General features: G+C 41.7%; 1 protein-coding gene across 4 annotated transcripts; it reads left to right on the top strand.

Annotated features, from left to right (window-relative positions):
• The first annotated feature begins 6,506 nt into the window (after positions 1-6,506).
• Positions 6,507-13,109, top strand: TMEM215 (transmembrane protein 215). 4 transcript variants are annotated; one of them, XR_010130174.1, is made up of 3 exons: positions 7,401-7,734; positions 8,034-8,907; positions 10,034-13,109. XR_010130174.1 is itself a non-coding variant. In XM_004047917.5 (2 exons), exon 2 carries the CDS (start codon positions 8,092-8,094, stop codon positions 8,797-8,799), a length of 708 nt encoding a protein of 235 aa, XP_004047965.1. In that variant the 5' UTR covers positions 6,507-7,713; positions 8,034-8,091; the 3' UTR covers positions 8,800-9,246. The 4 variants fall into 4 exon arrangements, 2 of the variants coding, with proteins under 2 accessions (XP_004047965.1, XP_018888748.1); XR_010130173.1 differs by having other exon boundaries at positions 7,480-7,713; XM_004047917.5 differs by lacking the exon at positions 10,034-13,109 and having other exon boundaries at positions 6,507-7,713; positions 8,034-9,246.
• Positions 13,110-19,542: the final 6,433 nt, after the last annotated feature.

Genomic DNA, 19,542 nt, shown 5'->3' on the forward strand with positions numbered 1-19,542 from the left:
AGTCAAAGGAATTTTCACTACTTTCTAATTCCTATTCAAAGCAATGCCAGGCATCATTCAGATATTATCTAAGTAATTAATAGATAATATGGTTAATTTTATATGTCAAATTGGCTAGGACACAGTGCCCAAATATTGGTCAGGCATTACTGTGAATGTTTGGCAAGAGTGTTTTTCGATGATTTTACATTTAAATCACAGGACTTTGAGTAAAGCAGATTACCCTCCATAATGTGAATGGCCCTCATCCACTTATGTGAAGGCCTGAATAGAACAAAAGGCTGACCTCCCCCAGGGCAAAAGGGAATTCTCCAGCAGACTGCCTTCAGATTTTATCTGCAACATCTGCTCTTCCTGGTTCCACAGCAGACTGCCTTTGGACTCGAACTGCTGCAGCTCCCTCTCTCCCTCTTGAGTCTCCAGCCTGCCGGCTTCCCCAGCTTATTTTGGAATCACACAGTTTCCACAATCACATAGCCAATTTTTAAAAATATACCTGTTTCTTTGGAGAACCCTGACTAATACATTACCCTGCATGCCTTCCTACCTTCCTCCAAAGTTGGGAATTGTTCACTGCCCAGTTGGGCTCCCAGACAAGCAAGGTTCACTTGGTGGGTAAGGCAGATGAAGGGTGCTTGTCCCTAACCCATAGTCAAGCTTCTTGGTCATTTCAGAAGTAATGGACTGTTTCAAAAGGAGACCATTGTATAATCCTTTTTATTTACTCCCCTGAAGCAGAAATTGTAAACCCATGACTATATCCAATTATAACTCTCATTCAGAATATTAAAACTTGTTTTTCTTTGTTCTTTAGTGAAAACACAGGCAATGCCCCAGCACAATTCCTAACAAACAGGCTTTCGGTATGAGACACTGGGGAATTTGCCTCTTCTCCATCTTTGCTGTCTTCTTTCTTTCTTTCTCTCTTTCTCTCTCTCTCTTTCTTTTTTTTTGTTGACAGAGTCTCGCTTTGTTGCCCAGGCTGGAGTGCAGTGGCATGATCTTGGCTCACTGCAACCTCTGCCTCACAGGCTCAAGCAATTCTCATGGCTCAGTCTCCTGGGTAGCTGGGACTACAAGCACCCATCACCACAACCGGCTAATTTTTTTTTTTTTTTTTTTTTTTAGCGGAGACGGGGTTTCACCATGTTGGCCAGGCTGGTCTCAAGCTCCTGACCTCAAGTGATCCACCCACCTTAGCCTCCCAAAGTGCTGGGATTACAGGTGTGAGCCACCACCACCACCAGCCATCTGTAATCTATCTTTCTTAAAAATGAAACAAATATGGGCTGGGCACGGTGGCTCACACCTGTAATCCCAGCACTTTGGGAGGCTGAGGCAGGTGGATCACGAGGTCAGGAGTTCGAGACTAGCTTGGCCAACATAGTGAAACCCTGTCTCTACTAAAAATACAAAAATCAGCCAGATGTGGTGGCACACACCTGTAATCCCAGCTACTTGGGAGGCTGAGGCAGGAGAATCGCTTGAACCCAGGAGGCAGAGGTTGCAGTGAGCTGAGACGGCACCATTGCACTCTAGCCTGGATGACAGAGCAAGACTCTGTCTCAGAAAAAAAAGAGGAAACAAATATGTATATAACTGACTCAAGAACAGTAGACAACAGTCACAATATTTTAATTTTATCTTTCTCTGGGGGCAAGGGGTGGAGAATGGTCCTAATGTCATCCCAAAACAAGATCTTTTTTCCAAAATAGTCAATTTTCTCAACACCATTGGGTCTGTAATGCTTCCTTTATCTTGAACTAAATTCTAATAAATACATAGTACTATTTCCAACATCTCCCTTCTACTCTATTGATAAGTGTGACTTTTTCTGCACCATACCAGACAGCTTTAATTATTGTAGTGATTAAATTTAGTTTCATAGGTGGTTAATAAAGCCCTGACTTTACTGCTTTTCTCTCTCAAACCATTTTTACTATTTATATGTGTGATTTCCCAGATGAACTTTAAAAGTCATTTTTTCAAGGTCCAAGAAAATTTCCATTTGGGATTTTAATTGGACTTGTGCTAAACATATAAATTAAATGGGGAAGAGTTGGAATCTTTAGCATAGTCAGTCTTTCCACTAATAAATATGCCATTTATTCCATTTTTATTTAATGTAGCTCAATAAAACCTCCTAGTTTTCTAGGCTTCAGCTCTATACATTTCTTGTTGATACTCTCCTTTAGCAGAGCATATTATGCTTATAATTTGTCTTGTTATGAGATATGCCCCCAATCCCTATATGAAATTTGGAGCTATGGATTCTGCTCTCAAAGAGTTTAAACTCTAGAAGGATGTTAAGTAGCAGAATATACACCAGGTACATCTTCAGTTGACAGCTCAGCCACCAGAAAATCATTCCACTTTTTTCCTCTGGCCACTAATTCCTTCCTATCCTGTTGTTACAATAAAGGAGTTCCTGGCAGCTCTGTCACCTAACAGCTGACTGGACTGTGAATGGGCACCTGTCCCAAAATGATACAATGAATTCTTTCCCTGGGACTTTAAAATTAAGAGATCACCACCTCGTCTGCCTCTAGGTGACCAGATTGGTAACATGGACACACTGGAGCTACTGGTGCCATGCTTTTCCACATGGATACCAGATAAAGGGAGGAAATGAATCTGTACAAAGAAAGAGACCAACAAAGTAGACACAGAGAGAAGAGAAGTAAGCATCTGAGAGAAATACCCAGTAATGTTTGAGTTTCCAATTTTGACTCTTTTCAGACGTTCAGCTACATTCCTGCCCTTGAGCTCTCAGAAAAGTCCCAAGAAAAAGGCCTCTTTTTTTTTTTTCTGACTCAGGCTAGCTGTAGTTTATGTTACTACAACCAAAAGAGCATTCCTAATACAGAGAGAAGGTAGGCAGGATCCATGTTTCATGGGTTTTCAGGCTCCAGACCTAAAAATTCAAACCCAGAAGAGACAGAAAGGCTAGAAGAGGGCAGACAGACATTGGGAAAAGTCTAGAGAAGGAACAGGCTAAAACGGCCCCAGGCTTTATTTGGCCATCACATTTACTGTACCTCCAGGTCTGTCTGCTCCTTCCATCACACTAGGAAAGGACTGAGCCCACACCAGGGAGTAAGACATTGATGTTAGATGAGTCTTCAGCAGAAAGTGAAACATCTTTCAGTCTCAGAGAAAACAACTACAGAATTTGTATGGTACTAGAAAAAAATTTCTATCTTTAGCCTTCAAAGTTTCAGAAGTTCCAAAAACTCTACTATCCTTTGAGATGGAGTCTCATTCTATCACCCAGGCTGGAGTGCAATGGCTCAATCTTGGCTTGCTGCAACCTCCATCTCCAGGCTCAAGCAATTCTCCTGCCTCAACCTTCCAAGTAGCTGAGACTACAGGCACATGCCACCACACCTGCTAATTTTTGTATTTTTTGTAGAGATGGGGTTTCACCATGTTGGCCAGGCTGGTCTTGAACTCCTGACCTCAGGTGATTTGCCCACCTCGGCCTCCCAAGGTGCTGGAATTATGGGCGTGAGCCACCAGGCCTGGTCTCTATTATCCCTTTAGGGTTAGAGAGCTGAGCTGGAAGGAAGAAGTGAAGCAAAAGGAGGAGGAACCTGAGAGATGGGGGTGATGGCAAAGTCTAGGGAATACACTTTACCAGCCAGCATGTGGTTTGTCCTGCTCTTTTGTCCCTGTGCTACAAGATCGGCCGTGTCCTAAATGGAAGCTGCTCTGTCAATCTGAACATCAGAGTGAAGATGACATGGAGAGAGGCAGCAGCTGGCCCATTACAGACATGTATAATATTATGAGCATGTAGCTTTTGTAGAACTGGAAGTCTTTTGTTGTCACCACATAATCTGTCCAATCCTGACATACACACAACTTGCTCTGAGGGTGTGAGTTCTATAAAGGCAGACCATGTCATATTTGATTTGTACCCCCGGCACCCAGCACAATGCTAAGCGCACAATAAATACTCAAGTAATATTGGATGAATGAAGCCTTTCTAGACTTCATCTGTACAATAAAGAAGTTGGAGTAGATATACTACAGGGTATCTTCAAAGGCTAGCATGCCATGATATCTATAATTTCAGAAATAAAAGGTTCTGTTTCCTTCTGAAACACCCACATGCCAAAGTCTCATTTCAGCCTGAATTCCTTGCTCTTCTAAGAAAAAGCCTTTGTACATGGCTGTATATGCTTACAGGATTGCAAGAACTGCTTAAGGTTTTAAAATCCAGACTATACAGGCAAGAAATTAAATACTAAGAACACCTTATCTGTCTCTGAGTATTGTGACCCTGAGTGATGTCTCCAATCCCTACCCACTGTTGCCGCTGACTTGGGCAAGTATACCTGCTGTTCAAAGACCATCTGAAATTACCTCTAAGAAGGAATTGCTTTGAAAATGAAGCTTATAATTAAACAGCAATTGAAGTTTCCTGTGGTTTTATGCCCGGGTCTTATCTAATGCCTAAGTAGATAAACTGCATGGCTTAAAAATCAGAAAAGAACTGGATGTTTGTACAAGTGACAGGAGGTCTCCACTCAGCAATCTTGCTTCTTTAGGACCCAACTTTATTTCCAGCATTATTGTCAAAACATGTCCACAACACTGACATCAGCTCAGCCCTGCAGAAGTAACTACAAGAGAACCAAGGAACATCAGAGCTAAAATGAATCTTACCTAGCACCTCATTCAAAGTCTTTGTTTCATTAAGAAGTTGAAACACAGGAAGGTAAAGTTATTTTCCTAGGGTCACCACCATAAGAGGGGATAATCAAGGGACTTAGGAGGTAAAACTATAATAACTTGGGTGACTTACTGGACGTAGGCTGTTAGGGAGAGAAAGGAGTAGAGAACAACTGGAAATATTCTCAGTTGGCAAATGGAAGGAATGATGGGGTTGGGTTTGGAACATAATCCCAAAGGACACAATCCCAAACCCCACAATCCCTAATGTTGAAATCCCCATAGATCAAAATCACTAAAGTCTAAATCCCTGAAGTCTAAAGTCCCTAGCAAGTGTGAGGTGTCTGCATACCATCCAGATTAGAGATATCAAGCAGACAGTTGGATATTATAGATTTGGGGCTGAGGGAAAATGACAAAGCTAAAGAGAGAGTTTTGGGAGTCATCAGCCTATTCAGGCTGTTCGAGGCTATTACAGAATGAGAAGAAAGAGAAGAGAAATCAAGAAAGGGGAGAAGCAAGAATAGAACCCACAGAACATCAGTATCTAAAGGGTTTGTTAAAATAAAAATAAATAAAATAGGAGTTTATAAAGTAGCCTACAAATAAGAGACCAGGGAGATAGGAAGAAAACTAGGATAGAACGGTGTCAGTAAAAGAAACGGTTTTAAGAAGGGAAAAGTTTTCAGTAATTGTAACACATGTAGCGAGCTGCTTCCCCGGTATTTAAAAGGAGCAGTATGCTGCTCCTTTTAAACAAAACCCTTTTTTCAGAACATCAGTGGATCTGGTAAATAAATAAACAACAATTTCCCAGGTACCTTTGTATCCCAAAGCTCATCCATCTCTGGTCAATTACAAGCAGATGCCTATCTACTTGGGGGGGCTGCCAGGAAAATTATTATTGTCCTCATACAAGTGGCCAAAGAACTGGCACCTCACTTTTACCCTTTGCATTTTCTCCTTTCTTCCCTCCTAAATGATTCTATGCCTAAAGGTGCAGCAGCTGTCTAATGGTCATGAGTACAAAAGATACAAAATAGATGATGGAGAGGAAAATGAGAAGGATCTGCTTCCTGATCCACCCCTTTGAAAGTGAGAAAGTTGGGAGTTGACCTTGGCTCCTCCCTTCATCTCACTTCACTGTGCTCCAAGACACTTCACTCAACCCTTAAATACCCTCAGATCTGCTTCCTTCCAACTCCTCTACCAGCCCGACATTGTTAAGGCCACATCATGTCTTGCCCGGCTTACCGAACTTCTCAGCTTACTGAACAAGACTCCCGGCTTCCAGACTTACCAGCTCCAACCTATGCTCTCACCTGCCGCCCCTTTCAGTCAAACTGGAATGTTTTTATATTGATCTTTGCTTAAAATACATCAAGGGTTCTTCATTGCCTAGTGGATAAAAAGTTCTTAGTCTCACAGCCTTTATGATTTGTTTGGCTCCTGTCATACATGATGAAGACACTAATTATGATGACAAATACATATACATATACATGTATAAGTGTGTGCATGTGTGTGTAATTTTTGTACACAGACTATGTACCAAGCATTGTGCTAGGAACTTTACGTTTATTTAATCCTCACAATGTTTCCTCATATATTTGGTATTAATCTCATTTTACAGATAGGACGACTGATTCTCAGAGAGGTTAAGTCACTTGCCCAGGAATATACAGCTAGTTTAACTGGGGAAGGCCTGGATGTGAAAATTCTTTCCAGTAAATCAGTGTCTTGACATGAAAGCATGTACCGCTCACCAACCTGTTCTCCACCGCCCTCCTCTATCCTAAATGGGCAGCCCTGTTGAAGAATCACAGCCAAAGCCAGTCTTGCCCCCCGGGGCCAGAGGAATCCATCTGCCTCTGCCAACTACCAGAGCGGGAGGAACGCAGGCTCTCAACGCCTGCTTCAGCAAGGGAGGAGAGAATCGCCCAGAGCTGAGCGGCGTCGTAGGGTGGTGGTCCTGACCGGTCAAGGCCCCTTCTCCTCGTGAACTGGGGGCCAGGGAGCCCTTCTCCCTGTCCGCCTGGCACCACAGCGCTGTAGAAGCGAAATCCCGGCTCCAAGGTCACCCTCTCCCGAGCCTGGAGCTGGAAAGCCACGGGGACTCCCCCAAGGCCCGGACTAGCCTGGCACCCACCCCTCACCACTAACCCACTCCGCCTGGGCGCTGGTTCTGTGCGCTCCCGCGGCGCAGTCGCTCCGCTGCAAGAGCGCTTTCGCGCGCCGCCACCGCCCAGAGCCGGGACCAAAGCAGTCCTCGGGCACCGGCTCCCCGAGGGACACACACCCCCCCGCGCCCCGAGTCGAGGGGTTGAGAGAAGGGCGGTCGGGGAGCCCCTGGGCCTGCCGTCAGTCACCGGGATTTGTAACTGGAGAAGGGTGCGGGTCCCCGAGGGACATCTCCAGCTGGCACCTAACTCCTCGGATCCCGGACTGGGAGCCCGAGCTCGGATATTGCAACTGCTGCCCCGTGGGCAAACCGACCCTGGTTTCCGACTCCGGCCACTGGCAGCCTCGCGCCCCAGACCCTTCCCGGGCACGGAAGCGGGTCAGGTCGCCCTGCTCAGCCTCCGGAACGGCGGCGGCACAAACCCCGGCCGCTCCCAGCAGCCCCGACGAGACCCCGGGCAGCGCCTGCCGCCGGGTGGCCTCCCTCTGGGGCTGACCCCCTCGCGCCCCCGCGCGTCTGTCTGCGTTTCTGAGCCTGCTCTGACAGTGATGTAACAAGGCCAGGCTCGCGCCGCGTCCCCTCTTTCCCAGACTCAGTGCTCCCTCCTCCTCCCGCGCCCCGCGCTCTGCGCGCTGAGCTGGCGCCGGGCTCCGCTTGCACAGCACCGGGACCGACGGGCACTGCTGGGAGAGCCGCTCTCCCACGTTCCACCTCCCCGATGCGGAGTCCGTGGGGGAAACCAGGCTTTCCTCCCAGAACCAAGGGAGCGAGCCGAGGGGGCAGCTGCTGTGGAGGCTTCTGAGGAGACAGCCTGGCTTCTTTCCCTACTTCCTGGAGAGGGCAGGAAACCTCAGGTACCTCGTTGACCCCAGCCGGTGCGTGTTGATATGAGAGAGAGACGGAGGTTGCAATAGTGAGAGGAAGAGAGGGAGGGCACAAGAAAGGGAGGGAGGGAGAGGGGACGGAGAGAAAGAGTAGAAATAGAAACAGGGAGAGATTGCAAGAGAAACGCAGAGAGAGAGATAGAGAGATTGCAAGAGAGATACAGAGACAGAGATCAAGACTGAAAGTCAAGAAGCAAGTCGGAGACAAAGGGCAAGAGAAAGACAAGAGTTGGTGGGTGGGAGCTTGACTTGGATTTTTTTTTAACGCACTGTGGTTTCATCTCTGACAGAATAGAGGAACGCTGCTCCCTGGTCAGCAAGCAGCCCCCAACCTGGATGGAGTGAAAGATGCGGCCTGATGACATTAACCCGAGGACTGGGCTGGTGGTGGCCCTGGTCAGTGTCTTCCTGGTCTTTGGTTTCATGTTCACCGTCTCTGGGATGAAAGGGGAGACTTTGGGAAACATCCCCCTCCTGGCCATCGGGCCAGCCATCTGCCTACCAGGCATCGCAGCCATTGCCCTGGCCAGGAAAACCGAGGGATGCACCAAGTGGCCAGAGAACGAGCTGCTGTGGGTCCGCAAATTGCCCTGCTTCCGGAAACCCAAAGACAAGGAGGTGGTAGAGCTGCTGAGGACCCCTTCAGACCTAGAATCCGGCAAGGGGAGCTCAGATGAGCTGGCTAAGAAGGCAGGCCTCAGGGGGAAGCCTCCCCCACAAAGCCAGGGTGAGGTGTCCGTGGCCAGCTCCATCAACAGCCCCACACCCACGGAGGAAGGAGAATGCCAGAGCCTCGTCCAGAATGGGCATCAGGAGGAGACGTCCAGATACCTGGACGGCTACTGCCCCTCGGGCAGTTCCCTCGCCTACAGTGCCTTGGACGTCAAGTGCTCAGCAAGGGACAGATCTGAGTGCCCTGAGCCTGAGGACAGCATCTTCTTTGTGCCCCAGGACAGTATCATCGTTTGCTCCTACAAGCAGAACAGCCCGTATGACAGATACTGTTGTTATATCAATCAGATACAAGGCAGGTGGGACCACGAGACCATCGTCTAATCTCTGCCTACAAAGGTGGCTGGATTGATAGAATATGACTAAGCCCAGCTCCCCGTGGAAGCAAATTGTTCTGCTTGGAAAGCCTTCACACTGTTAGAAATTGACCTGGTATGTGATAGGTGTGATAACCTCTGGTACCCGAGAGTCATGTAAATAGGCATGTTGGGGACACATTTTAGGGAAGGGCGATAAGGGTTAAGGACACTGGAAGAGGCAGTGGGTAGGAAAGGAAGCTACTCCAGTTGCTTCTTAACAATATACACAATGTTAAATGTTTTGTAAAATAACCCAAAAAGTGCTATCCAGGACCAGCTGAGAGCAAGATAAATCTAGAGTGGGCTGCAGATGTGAGGCATCAAATGATGCATGAGCTGACCATAGGGAAACTGAGCTGCTTTATGTTTGAATAAGTTGAAAATAAAATTAATGATCTGTTATGTAAAGTAATTTTTGCCTGGTGAAAAGCTTATCACACTTGGTATTTGCTGAAAGAAAAAAAAAATCAAGATATAAGAGTTAAACCCTCCTTAGATGGGATGGTTTTTGGGAAAAGGGTAGTTAAAGACAGTTGGATTATGTAACTGAGTCTTGTGGCATTATTGGCTGACAAGATCATGGTCTCTAATAAAGTAAAATAAGTGTGAGCAGCTATGTGAAAAGTTAACATTTTTAGATGGCTATGTTACTTCTTAAACTCTTCGTTTAAATCCATTTATTGCGTCTTTATCTGAAATGGGTTTTTTCTAAACATTTACTATCATTCATGTATTATTTCCTTACCAGGTGCAACATTATTTGAAATGATACTTTCATAGATTGGAATTTGTTTTCATCAAGACAAAATGAATTTTACATATATATCCAAGTCTTTAACATTGGCAGACATGTACTGATAATTACCATTCCTATATACCTTTTAAAATCTGAAAACTATAAAGTCTACACATTAGCCTTGAACATTGCACATAATTTGTATGAAATGCAATGGTTAAACCTTTGGAAGTGTCATTATTTGTACATTTGTCCAACTCCTCTCACAGACTGTAAATGCCAGTGAAACAAGAACTCATCTACTAAATTTAACTGAAGCCTAGATTTTATTAAGCTCACCTGATCAGTGAACATTACATGATAAAAGTCTCTTTATTTCATACATTTTTGCTGCTGAGGAAAACAACAAATCACAATGATATCCTAAAATGTGCTTTCTATTTCACTTGCTCAACTGCAATAGATAAGAAGGCTATCAAGCAGAATGCCATTTGATCCCCGGTGAAGAAAAATATGAATTATATATAGGAATGGTGATAGAGTTCATCTTGAAGATCAGAAGTATTTTGTATCCTTCAAAGAATGATCATTTTAAGTGATCATATAGTCTTAGTCACTTTCTCCCAAAAGGGGAATTGAGGACAAAAATTTGGGCATATATGTTTTGTGTATTTCAATTCCAACTCTGCAATTCTTTCTTAAGTATAGCAATTGTTCTGTCTTAAGAATCATGCTATTTTTAAAAGATCATAATTTTCAAGTCAAGTTCAAGATCAAAAATATGTAATTATTTTAGTAGGGCTTAAATATCAGAAATGAGATGCATGATCTTGGGCAAATTTTATCTTCTTACACCTGAGTTTCTTACTCTGTGAAGGGAGGGGGAACTGATTTACACTCAATTATTTCTGTCATTCATTTTCAGTTTAAATATTCTATGGTGTTATGTCAAAGGCATTTTATATATTGCCAGGAAATGAGTTACAGCAAAATGCATGCCAAAGTTATGAAATTTATGATAATTATGTGACATAGATTGCACAGCTACTACTCAAAAAAGAATTTTGTAGATGTATGAAAGCAGATTATTCAACACAATGCATTCCTGAGAATAAAATGAACATAATCAGAGTAAAATATTTTTGAGTAGAAAACTTAAAATGTTGGTATAACTCAAAGTAATCTAATACACAACCTTGCACTAAATGTGATTGACATTTGGATTTGGGATGGGGAGAGATAGTTTCCTAAAATCACAGTAACTTTTAATAATTGTAATGCATTTTGAAAACAGAGAATCATATTTTTATAACGGTGAGAACTATGCAATAACTCTTTAGGAATAAAAACTTCCTTTAAGATGTTTGCCACCGTTAGAGATGAGGAGATAGTGAGACAGAGAGATGTTCACAGAGACTCAGCAAATCTTAGACAGTAATGCTGCAATTTTCTGAAAGAAGATGCTTGCAGTGTCAGGTATGGTTTGGGGGTTGGAAAAGTTACTTTTCTGATTTCTTGGAACCATTTAAAACTCCTTTATATCATTCTGTCTCTTTCCAAATTGAGGGTCAACTACTAGTTTAGAGATATAAGGTATTTTATCTTGTTTTCAAGTTCTACTTCAGAAGAAAACCTATTTCATGTTTCTTCTCCCATTACCTACTTAAGATACTTAAGGTATTTAAGTATGCATTTGAGGAAATATTTTCCTGTGCTAAAATAAAGGTTTGCAAATGTTGGTGTGAGAGGTTTTAACTTTGACCAGTGAGAATAAAATGTATGATTGTGTGTGTGAATTTCTCCTAACATATTAACCAACTGCTTTCTATATGCAACAAGGTAACCTGGTGCCCCAAATCAATACTTATAAGTACTATTCAGAGTTAAACTTCCAAAGTCAAAAAAATATATACACAAAAAAAAGGGTAAAAGCCACATTTTTTTAAACAGAGGTAGAAGAGAAAGAGAAAAAAAGTGTCTCAGCCCTTTAGAGGAAAAGACAGAAACTCATTCCGATGAGTTAGACAGTTTTAGTAAATTGTTCTTATCAATATAATAGACATGAGGATTGTTCCTGGTAGCCTTCAAGAGCTCCTAGACAGATATAAATTTAAGTAGACATTACTTTATTTTGCTGTTAATCCAAGTAGACATTGCAACTTGATTCTGAATAGGCATTTTATTTTCAAAATTTTTCTACTGAATTTCTCTTGCTCTGTATGCCTACTTATTGTGCACATGGGTTGTTTTTCCAAACTGCTTCTTGATTCTTAAGTGAGAATTCAGACAAGATACTCAAACGAGAGCATATTAGACATCTGTTTTAAGATTTATTTTCTGTTGCAGTCATCTTGGCAAACAAAATCCAGATACAGTTAAGTTCAGGCTCTCTTCCAAACCCTGCTAAGCAGCTGCTTTGAAAATGTTTTCAATACTATGGATCTTAATATCCACTGAGATGACAAATGTAGGAAAGGAAGATTCATTCTGTTAAATGTTTTTTCTCTTTTGCAATGTCCAAGCTCTACTTATTTATTAATAGCCTCCCTCTGTACCCATAACATCATTTATTTGGTGAATTCACTGTTATTAATACTAGTATTTTATCACATTAAAGAAAAGGTTTCTGAAAACCCACAACCTCACTATCCTAAAGCAACTACTGTGTTTCTATTTTGGTATATCATCTTCCAGGCTTCCTCCACATGCAAATGCAGCATACATATTATAATAGTGTGTTTTTCTTTTCTCTTTGAATTATATTCCAAGCATGTTTCCATGTTTCTATGTAGTATTTCTAATTATCAATGAACAATTGTGTAATATGCCATTTTAGTGATGTTCCATAATTTATCATGCCATTCCTTATTGCTGGCAAGATACTAAGTTTTATGGATGATTTTGTATGTTTTTTTCCTATTGCTGGTTACACTGCTATATTATTTGTTATATGCCAATAGAGAGGAACTTTACTATTGAACAGGTATCTCCTTGTGGATGAGAGAGAGGAGGCAGAAATGTGTAAATGAATGGAACTCTCCATATTGTTGTGTGGGTCTTCCCTTCACTCTTGTGGATATAACACCCAGGGTGGGAAACAAAACAATGCTTCTTCCAAAAGATCCTCCCATCAGGACCAGAACTAGTATGTTTAGGAGTAAGACGGAACATTTCCCCAGCTGAGATACCAGTGGTGTGTTTCTCACAATTAGATTACAGTGGTGTCAGTCTTCAAGAGCATCGTGTTCAACAAGCAAAATGATAAATAGATGTAAACAATAATAATGACTTTGTAATATGCCAAAAGCATTTTCTTAAAGTACCTCATCATATATTTTATAATAGACTGTATTTCATATGTATATATATTGTCGCCTATCAGTGACTTACAAATGAACTGGAATTTCAGGAATCTGATAGACTCTGCCCTTGAGTTTTCTGTGTTTCAGTTTCCTACTGGGAAAAACTAAACTGAGGATGGAAATGGGGACAAATGCTTGGTTTGCCCAAATATCTTAATAAAAGACTAGATTCCATTCAACCTCTTGTCCAGTTCACATAAAATCATGTAGACACCATTGAGTCTGAGACCATGACTTTGATTTCTCATGACCTACCGCAGGGTCCTCACTCTATGGGCACCCAACCAAAAGAAATGTGTACATGATGCTGCCCAGATACACAAACAGGCAGGCACTGATGTTAGATATCCACCGTCTTTGGCAAGCTGTTCCTGGGACTGACCCTTATTAGGGATTCTTTTTTTATTTTTCCCTTTATTCCTTCCCTGACCCCAGATTACAGCCTGCAGACTTGGTATTCTAGGTGATAGCACAAAGCTTTGCATGCTTTATCCCTAATAAGGTACAGAGTTACAAAATGAACCGATTACAAAACAGTACATAAAGCTATTAAAAATCTCCTGTGCTGCTCTTTGACAAATCTATCTTTAGAAAGTTGAACATAAAAGATAATTTTGCAATTAGTCACTTTCTTATTTTTCATGGTAATGAACTATTGTACATAAGACAACTCTTCAGTAGGAGGCAAGATCACATTTGTTTGAAAAAACTAGGCTTTTGAAAATCACCTGCCTGTATCTTAACCTGAAAAGTATGGGCAATTATTTTCTTTCTTTATTTATTTCTTTTTTTTGAGACAGGGCCTTGTTCTGTCGTCCAGGCTGGAGTGCAGTGGCATGATCTTGGCTCACTGCAACCTCCATCTCCTAGGTTTCAAACGATTCTTCTGCCTCAGTCTCCCCAGTAGCTGGGATTACAGGCACCTGCCACCAAACGGCAAATTTTTGTATTTTTAGTAGAGACGAGGTTTCACCATGTTGGCCAGGCTGGTCTCGAACTCCTGACCTCAGGTGATCCACCAGCCTCAGCCTCTCAAAATGCTAGGATTACAGGCGTGATCCTAGCACTGCACCTGGCCACTATTTTCTATATAAGTGATTAGACCATCAGACCAACTCAGAAAGGCCCACTCTGTTCCTCTGCGTTTCCGAACTACCTCCCATCCCCTGTGGGAGCTTCTTGAATATTCCTGATTGTGCCCTGCAGCTGACCACCCTAAGGCTTTGCCCCAACCATTTTCTGTGCCTCAAATGCCCTGTCTTCACCCCTCTGCTGCATAAGGCCCTAACGTCCTTCAAGGAGAAGCTGCCACATCTTCCACCATCTTCTGGATTCTCTGACTCAGAACTAATCCTTCTATTATTCTCTGGCCTCACAACACCCTCCACCACTATCATCACACATATTAGTTGCATAGATATCTGTCTCTCCAACTGTAGTGTGAGCTCCTTGAAGGCAGGGACCACATTTTATCCATCTTTCCAATCCCCTACTTCACCCCCTGACACACTCATTTATTCCATCTTGCTCAGTGAAAACTCTAAATTGCACCATTTAGGTCACCCTCAAAGCCTACTTTCTTTTTCAAGTTGAATATAGTCAGCAACAATATGGGTTAAAATTGGCTTCTGTGGGTTGGGACCCTAGCTTTTATTTTAGCATATTGTTTCTTTGGGAAAACCACGTCTTATATAACAAGAAGAAAGAAATCCTTCCAGAACATTTTCCCCTACCTCCATGATTAACCTAACTTCCACTCCATGAGTCAGAGACTGCACCAAACACGTGATAAGAACTGGTGGTTCTAGGAGCATGTGACAGCCATTGAATTCCTGACCAGAAATAAGGTGAATCAATGTACTCAGGTTAATCCTGCAAGTAGGTCAACAAAATATAATTCCTCAGCTTTGACTATTGTCCTTCTAATACGTTTTTTCACCAATAATTCTAAACAAGACCTTCAAGACCACCTGGGTATTCTCTTGGGTCAGTATTGAGGGGCTGAGTTGCAGACCCTCTCCCACCACCCCCAGTGATGCTCCCCTTCTCCATAAAAGCTGTCAATACTCAGAGACCATGGTTTGTAATTCAGAGAAGTCCTGGCTTGTTCTGGAACAAGAGATAGCATTGTTCAGCAATTCCTGTGAGCAGAATTTGAGGCCAGTCTTAATAACTTCTGACCCATGTAATTTTTCCTGTGGATTTTCCCAACTATCTGACTAGGTAAAAATAGGATTTAATTGGAGTAACTCTTTATCTTGACTGTGGTGAATATCAGGGTCTCTTTTAACAATAGAAAGAAAGACCTCCTTTAAGTATGTATAGGAAAGGGAGCATAGGGAAAGAATGAGCAGAATTGTGGGCATGGGGAAAAGAGCCAACAATCCCTGATTAAGCCAGTCACTTTTGCGGCATCCACCCCCTCCATCCTCCTAGCGTTACCACTTCTCTTCTCTACTTTAGAAGCAAATGCTAGAAAATGGACAAAGATGACAAACCAAACAGAAAATGTTTTAAAAACGTGAAGAGTAAAAGGAAAATGTTAGAGAATTTTAATATATTTTTAAATGGCTGTGAAAATAAATATGTACTTAATTTAAGTGTATATTCCAATAAGGGCAATATTTAGCTAGAAATATCCTGCTGGGCACGGTTAAAAGAAATATAAAATAGTATCCAATAAATAAGATCAAATGGGTTCAAAAAACTATTCAATAATAGACTAAAAAGTATAATAAAAACTATGAAGCTAAATGAATATAAAGTGAATAAGACTAGCTGAAGTATTAGAAGGATAAAGACAGTAAAGTTAAATAATTTTAAATGCATAAAGTCAGCCAAAATTTTCCACTGAAAGAAGAATGGGGTATTAAATGCAAGCAACAATACAGAGGCCAGAACTAAGACCCCAGCAATGTGTTGCAGGCTGAGGCAAGAGCAAACAAGGGACACAGGTTGTGCTCAATTCTCCTCCCGGGCGAGATCCCCTCAAAGCAGGGTGTCACCCTTCAGGTTGCAAAAATTCAAGGCCCAAATGATTTTTTGGATATGACACAAAAAACACAGGCAATGAATGCAAAAATAGACAATGGGATTTCACCAAACTAAAATACTTATGCACAGAAAAGGAAACAATCTACAGAGTGAAGATAACCTAGGGAGTGGGAGAAATATTTGCAAGCCACACATCTGATAACAGGTGTATTAGTCTGTTTTCACATTGCTAATAAAGACATACCCTAGATTGAGTAATTTATAAAGGAAAGAGATTTAGCTGACTCACAGTTCCACATGGCTGGGGAGGCCTCACAATCATGGAGGAAAACAAAGGAAGGGCAAAGGGGATGTCTTACATGGCAGCAGTCAAGAGAGCATGTGCAGGGGAACTCCCCTTTATAAAACCATCACATCTTGTGAGGCTTATTCACTATCATGGGAACAGCACCGGAAAAACCTGCCCCCATGATTCAATTACCTCCCCACCCCCAGGTCCATCCCACAACACATGGGGATTACTACAGTTCAAGGTGAGATTTGGGTGGGGACACAGAGCCAAACCATATAAACAGGTTAATATCCAAAATGTATCAGGAGCTGAAACAACTCAATAGCAATAAAACAATCCAATTTTTAAATGGGCAAATGACTTGAATAGACATTTCTCCAAAGAAGACATCCAAATGACCAACAGGTATAAAATAATTAATTTTATAATAATTATACCAACAGGTATAAAATAATTAAAATAATTAATCATAAAAGAAATACAAATTAAAGTCACAATAAAGATATCACCTCACACCTGTTAAAATGGTTATTATCAAAAAGACAAAAGATAAGTGCTGGAGAGGATGTGGAGAAAAAGGAATCTTTGCACACAGTGGGTGGGAATGTAAATTAGTACAGTCATTGAGCTTCCTCAGAAAACTAAAAGTAGAATTACCATATAGTCCAGCAATCCCACTACTGGATATATACACAAGCGATATGAAATCAGTATGTTGAAGTGATATTTGCGCTCCCATATTTATTGCATCACCATTCACAATAGCCAACATATGAACCTAAATCTTCACTAACAGTTGAATGGATAAAGAAAGCATTGTATATTATACACAATGAAATATTCAGGCTTTAAAAAGAAGGAAATTTTGTCATTTGTGACAATATGGATGAACCTGGAGGATGTCAACGCTAAGTGAAAAGATTCAGGCATGGTCTCATATGTGAAATCCAAAAAAGTTCAACTTATAGAAGTAGAGAGTAGAAGTGTGGTTACCAGAAGCTGGAGTAAGGGAATGAGGAGATATTGGTGGATAGGTACAAAGTTTCACTTAGACAAAAGGAGTAAGTTTTCCAAATCTATTGTAAAGTATGTGACCACAGTTAACAATAATGTATTGTATTTTCAACATTGCTGAAAGAATAGATCTTAAGTGTTCTCAGTATAAAAACATAAGCATGTGAGATGATGTATTATGTTCATTAGCTTGACATAATTATTGTACAATGTATACAGGTACCAAACCATCACTTTCTACCCCATAAATATATAAAACTATTACCTGTCAATTAAAAATAAAAAGGTAATTTAAAACACAAGTCTGAATATATCCCCAAAAGTTCATGCATTGGAAACTTAATTTCCAATGCAACAGTGTTGGGAGGTAGGGCCTTTGGGGAGGTATTTAGATCATGAGGGCTCCACCTCCATGAATAGAATAATGCCATTATAAAAGGGCTTAGCAAAGGGAGTTTGGCCCTTTTTTGCCCTCCCACCTTCTGCCATGTGAAGACATAGTGTTCCTTCCCTCCAGAGGATGCAACTTTCAAGGCACCATCTTGGAAGCAGAGAACAGCCCTCACTAGATACTGGTGGCTTGATCTTGGACTTTCCAGCCTCCAGAACTGTGAGAAATGAATTTCTGGTTTTTGTAAATTACCCAGTATGTGGTATTCTATTACAGCAGCACCAAAAAAAAGACAAAGACAGGAACTGAGTGTACAGTATTCCATGGGGCTTTTCTAAAGACTAGCATTCAAATAACTATACTTTGTGAAGTCTTCCCCCGATTCCCAAATCTAGAAGCATCAATCAGAGAAGTCAAATTTCCAGAAGTCAGAAAGATTGAAGTATCAAAAGAAAGAAGAAAAAGTTACATAACCCCCAGAATTACCCTTATTTTCTTGGCCCTTGTCATTCACTGCATAGCAATCTCTCAATAAACCCCTCTTCCCTCAGCAGGGAGACTTGAATGATCAGAAAAAATATATATCTGCTGGATATATTTTGCTTCCAGATGTTAGATTTTGAGGTTCCCAAGTTTACCCAACAATAGTTGCTAGGTCCTGCCTTCACTCTAGGTACAAAAATTGGTATGGACTTTTTATAAGAGTTCTAAGCAGGTTTATAATGCACATTTAATATATCAAGGAACCAGCAACCCATTGGAAAACATAACCCTTGCCTTCCCTAGTCCTACCCTACGAGACCTTGAATGAGCATTCTTAGCCCAACCAAGGCCTGAGCAAATACCATTAAGGTAGGCCAGTAGTTCTCAAGCCCTAGCATACACCAGAATCACCTGTAGGGCTTGTTGGAATACAGAATGCTGGGGCCACCTCCAGAATTTCCATTTCTAAAAAAATTATCAGGTTATACCAATGATATGGGTCCCAAGTCTCCTTCAATTGGTGTATGTGTACTTTTTTAAAGGTGAGATCTGGCTATGTTGCCCAGGATAAAATTTACAGGCATGATCTACAGCCTCAAACTGCTGGATTCAAGCAATCCTCCTACCTCATCCACCTGAGTAGCTGGAACAACAGGCATGCACTACCATGCCCAGCTGCTTTTAAATGGTTTTATATCCAGGAGCCTGGTATAGCCCCTAGTCCCAGCTATGCCCAAGCAGCAGCATTTGGATTTAATGTCTGGAACACAATAAACATTCAGTAAATAATTTAATTGAATTAATGAATGTATTAGTCTTTTTTTACACTGCTGATAAAGACATACCCAAGACTGGGCAATTTACAAAAGAAAGAGAATTATTGGACTTACAGTTCCACATGGCTGGGGAGCCTCATAATCATGACAGAAGGTGAAAGACACATCTCGCGCAGGGCAGCAGACAAGAGAAGAGAGAGTTTGTGCAGGGAAACTACCCTTTTTAAAACCATCAGATCTCATGAGATTTATTCACCATCATGACAATAGCACAGGAAAGACGGGCCCCCATGATTCAATTGCCTCCCACCAGATCCCTCCCACTACATGTGAGAATTCAAGATGAGATTTGGGTGGGGACACAGCCAAATCATATCATTCTGCCCCTGGACCCTCCCAAATTTCATGTCCTCACATTTCAAAACCAATCATGCCTTCCCAACAGTCCCCCAAAGTCTTAACTCATTTCAGCATTAATTTAAAAGTCCACAGTCAAAAGTCTCATCTGAGACAAGGTAAGTCCCTTCCACCTATGAGTCTGTAAAATCAAAAGCGAGTTAGTTACTTCCTAGATACAATGGGAGTAAAGGCATTGGGTAAATACAGCTGTTCCAAATGGGAGAAACTGGCTGAAACAAAGGGGCTACAGGTCCCATGCAA

This window comes from Gorilla gorilla, chromosome 13, assembly GCF_029281585.2.
Source record: "Gorilla gorilla gorilla isolate KB3781 chromosome 13, NHGRI_mGorGor1-v2.1_pri, whole genome shotgun sequence".
NCBI classification, from domain to species: Eukaryota; Metazoa; Chordata; class Mammalia; order Primates; family Hominidae; genus Gorilla; species Gorilla gorilla.

Bases quoted from the DNA above. Each gene is read 5' to 3' on its own strand.
- TMEM215 (XM_004047917.5), top strand. From the start codon at position 8,092: ATGCGGCCTGATGACATTAACCCGAGGACTGGGCTGGTGGTGGCCCTG.